The following is a 3,201-nucleotide window of genomic DNA, read 5'->3' as shown; positions in this document are numbered from 1 at the left end:
TGACATCTGGTGACCCCTAGTGGGGCTTGGACGTTTCAGAGAGGTGGCTTGATATTGCCTGCCTCTGTGTCCTGCCCCTGGTATTCCTTGGAGGTCTTTGGGGGACTCAGGGCTCTTTTTGTAGCAGGAACTCCTTTGCATATTAGGCCACGCCCCCCTAATGTAGCCAATCCTCCAAGAGCTTACAGAGCTCTTCTTACAGGAGCTACTGTAAGCTCTTGGAAGATTGACTACATTAGGGGTGTGTCGCCTAATATGCAAATGAGTACCTGCTACAAAAAGAGCCCTGACGATATATGGTCCTTACAGTGTATTATTTTTGTTTCATATTCTGAGAAGACCCTATTATGTTACCTTTAAACTATGCATTCCCTCCTTTGGAGACTTGCAGATTGGTGGGCTTTCTATCACCAGTGGTATACTTAAGGTTATGATTCATTGGATGGCTCAAAGTAGATTACAAATATTGAACCTAAATTAAATTAGAACCTAAAACATAATAAAACCAATCACAAAAAAACCTGAACTCATAGTATAACCCATTGTTCAAGTGAGGGGTTTTCAAGAAGCTTATCTCACAATCCTGGAGCCACATCATTAAAGGCCCAGCTTTGTTCCGTCACAGATCTGAGATCGCCAAGCAGGATTTCTCCTCAGTTGACTTCAAGGAACATGGAGGATCATACACAGGTCTAAAACTAGTGTGGCCAATCCCAGGAAGCACACACTGGTTTCTTGGGAATTTTCCCCGTGAGCCAGATGTCCCATTGCAGCCTCCATTTTTAACCAGAATGGTCCGCCATCCTCTGAAGTTTGCTCAATTTCATGTTCGTTGCATCTATGACACTGTCTAACCATCATCATCCTTTGGAGTATCATACACAGGTCTAAAACTAGTGTGGCCAATCCCAGGAAGTACGCACTGGTTTCTTGGGAATTTTTCCCGTTAGCCAGATGTCCCATTGCAGTCTCCATTTTTAACCAGAATGGTCCTAGTTAACATTGTTGCCATAGAAAACCAAGAAAAGAAGCTTAAAATCATCAGGGGACTCTAAAAAATGGCCTAATATGGGATATAGAAGATCCCGACAGGACGCCAAATAGAGAGGGCACTGGAAGAGAACATGGGCAGAATGGTCCTATAGAAAATAGCACAATGATGTGTAAACAGAAATATATACAGATTGCTGTCACAGCGTGCTAAAATTTGCACTCAGATGGCCTGGGCTGCAGCCACAACGTGAACAACTTACTTACTTTCTTCTATTGATCTGTCCACAGCCAAGGAAAGCTCACAGGCTTTGTAACGGTCTGCAAGAGAAACAGGGAATTGGAAAGTGGGGGGGGGAGGGGGGCTATAATAGTACATTGTAAACTGCCTTTTTTTCCAGTCCTCTCCTACCCCCTGACATTTATCTTAATGTATCACACTGACTAGATTTCATGATTGCTGGTGTTGGTGGTACCTTTTCCCATTGTTATATACTGTTTACATTTTTAGTGTTATAACTATATAACTAGCTATATACTTTTCCCAGGGTCCTGCAGGGAAAACCGGTATAAGAGGCACCCCGGGAGAATGGGGTTATCCAGGACATCGGGTATGCCTTGCTCTGATCAATTGTGTACTATTTTTACCTATGTCAGAAACAACATCTTTTTAATTACCAGAATGTATACTTTCCTGATAAGTACTGGTCTTTCCACTGCATTTAAAAGCACATGAAGTAATCTGAATTGTGAGTTACATTATGCCCCCTGGGAGGGAGCTCCTTCATACAGCTGGCTTCCTTCTCATGGAATCATGGGTTCTTCAGATGATCAGAAGGAAAAAAAAAAGCTCCCATATCTTTGCTGCTGTTTAGAAGAGACATCTATGCTGCTCCTGTACCCTTGATAGACTGCTTTGTTAGGGCACCATGAATGAAGGCTCTTACCTGTGACTAGTGTAGGCAGATAGACAAGGTAACTTCCAGGTAAATGTCCGTGCATACAGTTTTCTGATTCCTGTGCTGTTCTTCTAGGGTGCAAAAGGAACAAAGGGACTGGCCTCATTTTCGGTATGTATATCTGTAGAATGCATTACACATTATCCACTAAGAAAAACATATACTACTAGTGAATGACTCTTATCTCATTTTGTTTTCCCCCCCCAGCCCTGTGAACTCGTTGAGTATGTGCGTGAACACAGCCGTAAGTATCTAGTCTTGATTTTTGATACTGAAAGGCCAAAAGTGTCAACAGTGAAAAGGAAGGGTTGGAGTGGGGAGAGAAAATGATGAATGTACTGGTGAATTAACCTGAAATAATAATAAATAGATTAAACCAAAGGTAAAACAATCTCCCACAGGAAAAGTGTTTTGCCATATATCAAAGAAATCACTGATCAGATGGGAAAACTTATGAAAAAACACAACCTACAAACAGTATTCAGACTCACCAGAAAAATACAACAGATGCTACGATCGGCAAAAGACAGAAGAGACCCCCTCACTTCTGCAGGAGTATACCGCATACCCTGCAGTTGTGGACAGGTTTACATCGGGACCACACAGCGTAGCATTCAGACAAGAATAAAAGAACATGAAAGATACTGTAGACTGGGCCAACCTGAAAAATCAGCAGTGGCTGAACATAGCCTAACTCAAACAGGACACAGTATCTTATTCCAAGACACTGAAAGGCTGGACAACACATCCAATTATCATGTCAGATTACACAGGGAAGCCATTGAAATTCATAAGTATAAACACAATTTAAACAGGAAAGAAGAGAGTTTAAAAATAAATAGGGCATGGTTTCCTGTCCTGAAAAACACAAAATGCTCTACATCTTACAATAGCACTACATATAAGATTAGAATTTCAACCGCCAATCCATATGCAAAAGAATCTCCTCAGGAAAGCGCCTCCATTAGCATGTCACAGCCTGGGGGACTCCTACAAGATAATGACTCAGCCCTATCCCACTTTCCTGAGTAGATATAAATTATCTGCCTACCATTTTTCTTCTCACCTTGACACAGAGAGTACTCCATCTTTCTGTGTTATACCTCTGAGGATGCCAGTCACAGCTGCTGGCGAAAAATCAGATCTTACAATGCCAAGACCACAGCCATACAGCCTGGAAAATCTACAACAACTAATAAATAGTGGAGCAGCAAGCTCTTTATCCTCTCCAGTTTATGTAGCCCAACTGTTT

General features: G+C 41.9%; 1 protein-coding gene across 1 annotated transcript in view; it reads left to right on the top strand.

Moving 5' to 3' along the window:
• Positions 1-3,201, top strand: part of LOC107123435 (collagen alpha-6(VI) chain-like) — a 78,324-nt gene that overhangs the window by 60,486 nt on the left and 14,637 nt on the right. The window contains 2 exon segments of the mRNA XM_015426681.1: positions 2,025-2,060; positions 2,157-2,243. Coding sequence (XP_015282167.1) covers positions 2,025-2,060; positions 2,157-2,243 — 123 coding nt within the window.

The sequence above is a fragment of the Gekko japonicus genome, unplaced genomic scaffold (genome assembly GCF_001447785.1).
Source record: "Gekko japonicus isolate JY-2015 unplaced genomic scaffold, Gekko_japonicus_V1.1 scaffold2523, whole genome shotgun sequence".
Taxonomy (NCBI): domain Eukaryota; kingdom Metazoa; phylum Chordata; class Lepidosauria; order Squamata; family Gekkonidae; genus Gekko; species Gekko japonicus.
Note: the sequence above shows the minus strand (reverse complement) of the source record. Positions and strands in the feature narration are given on the sequence as shown.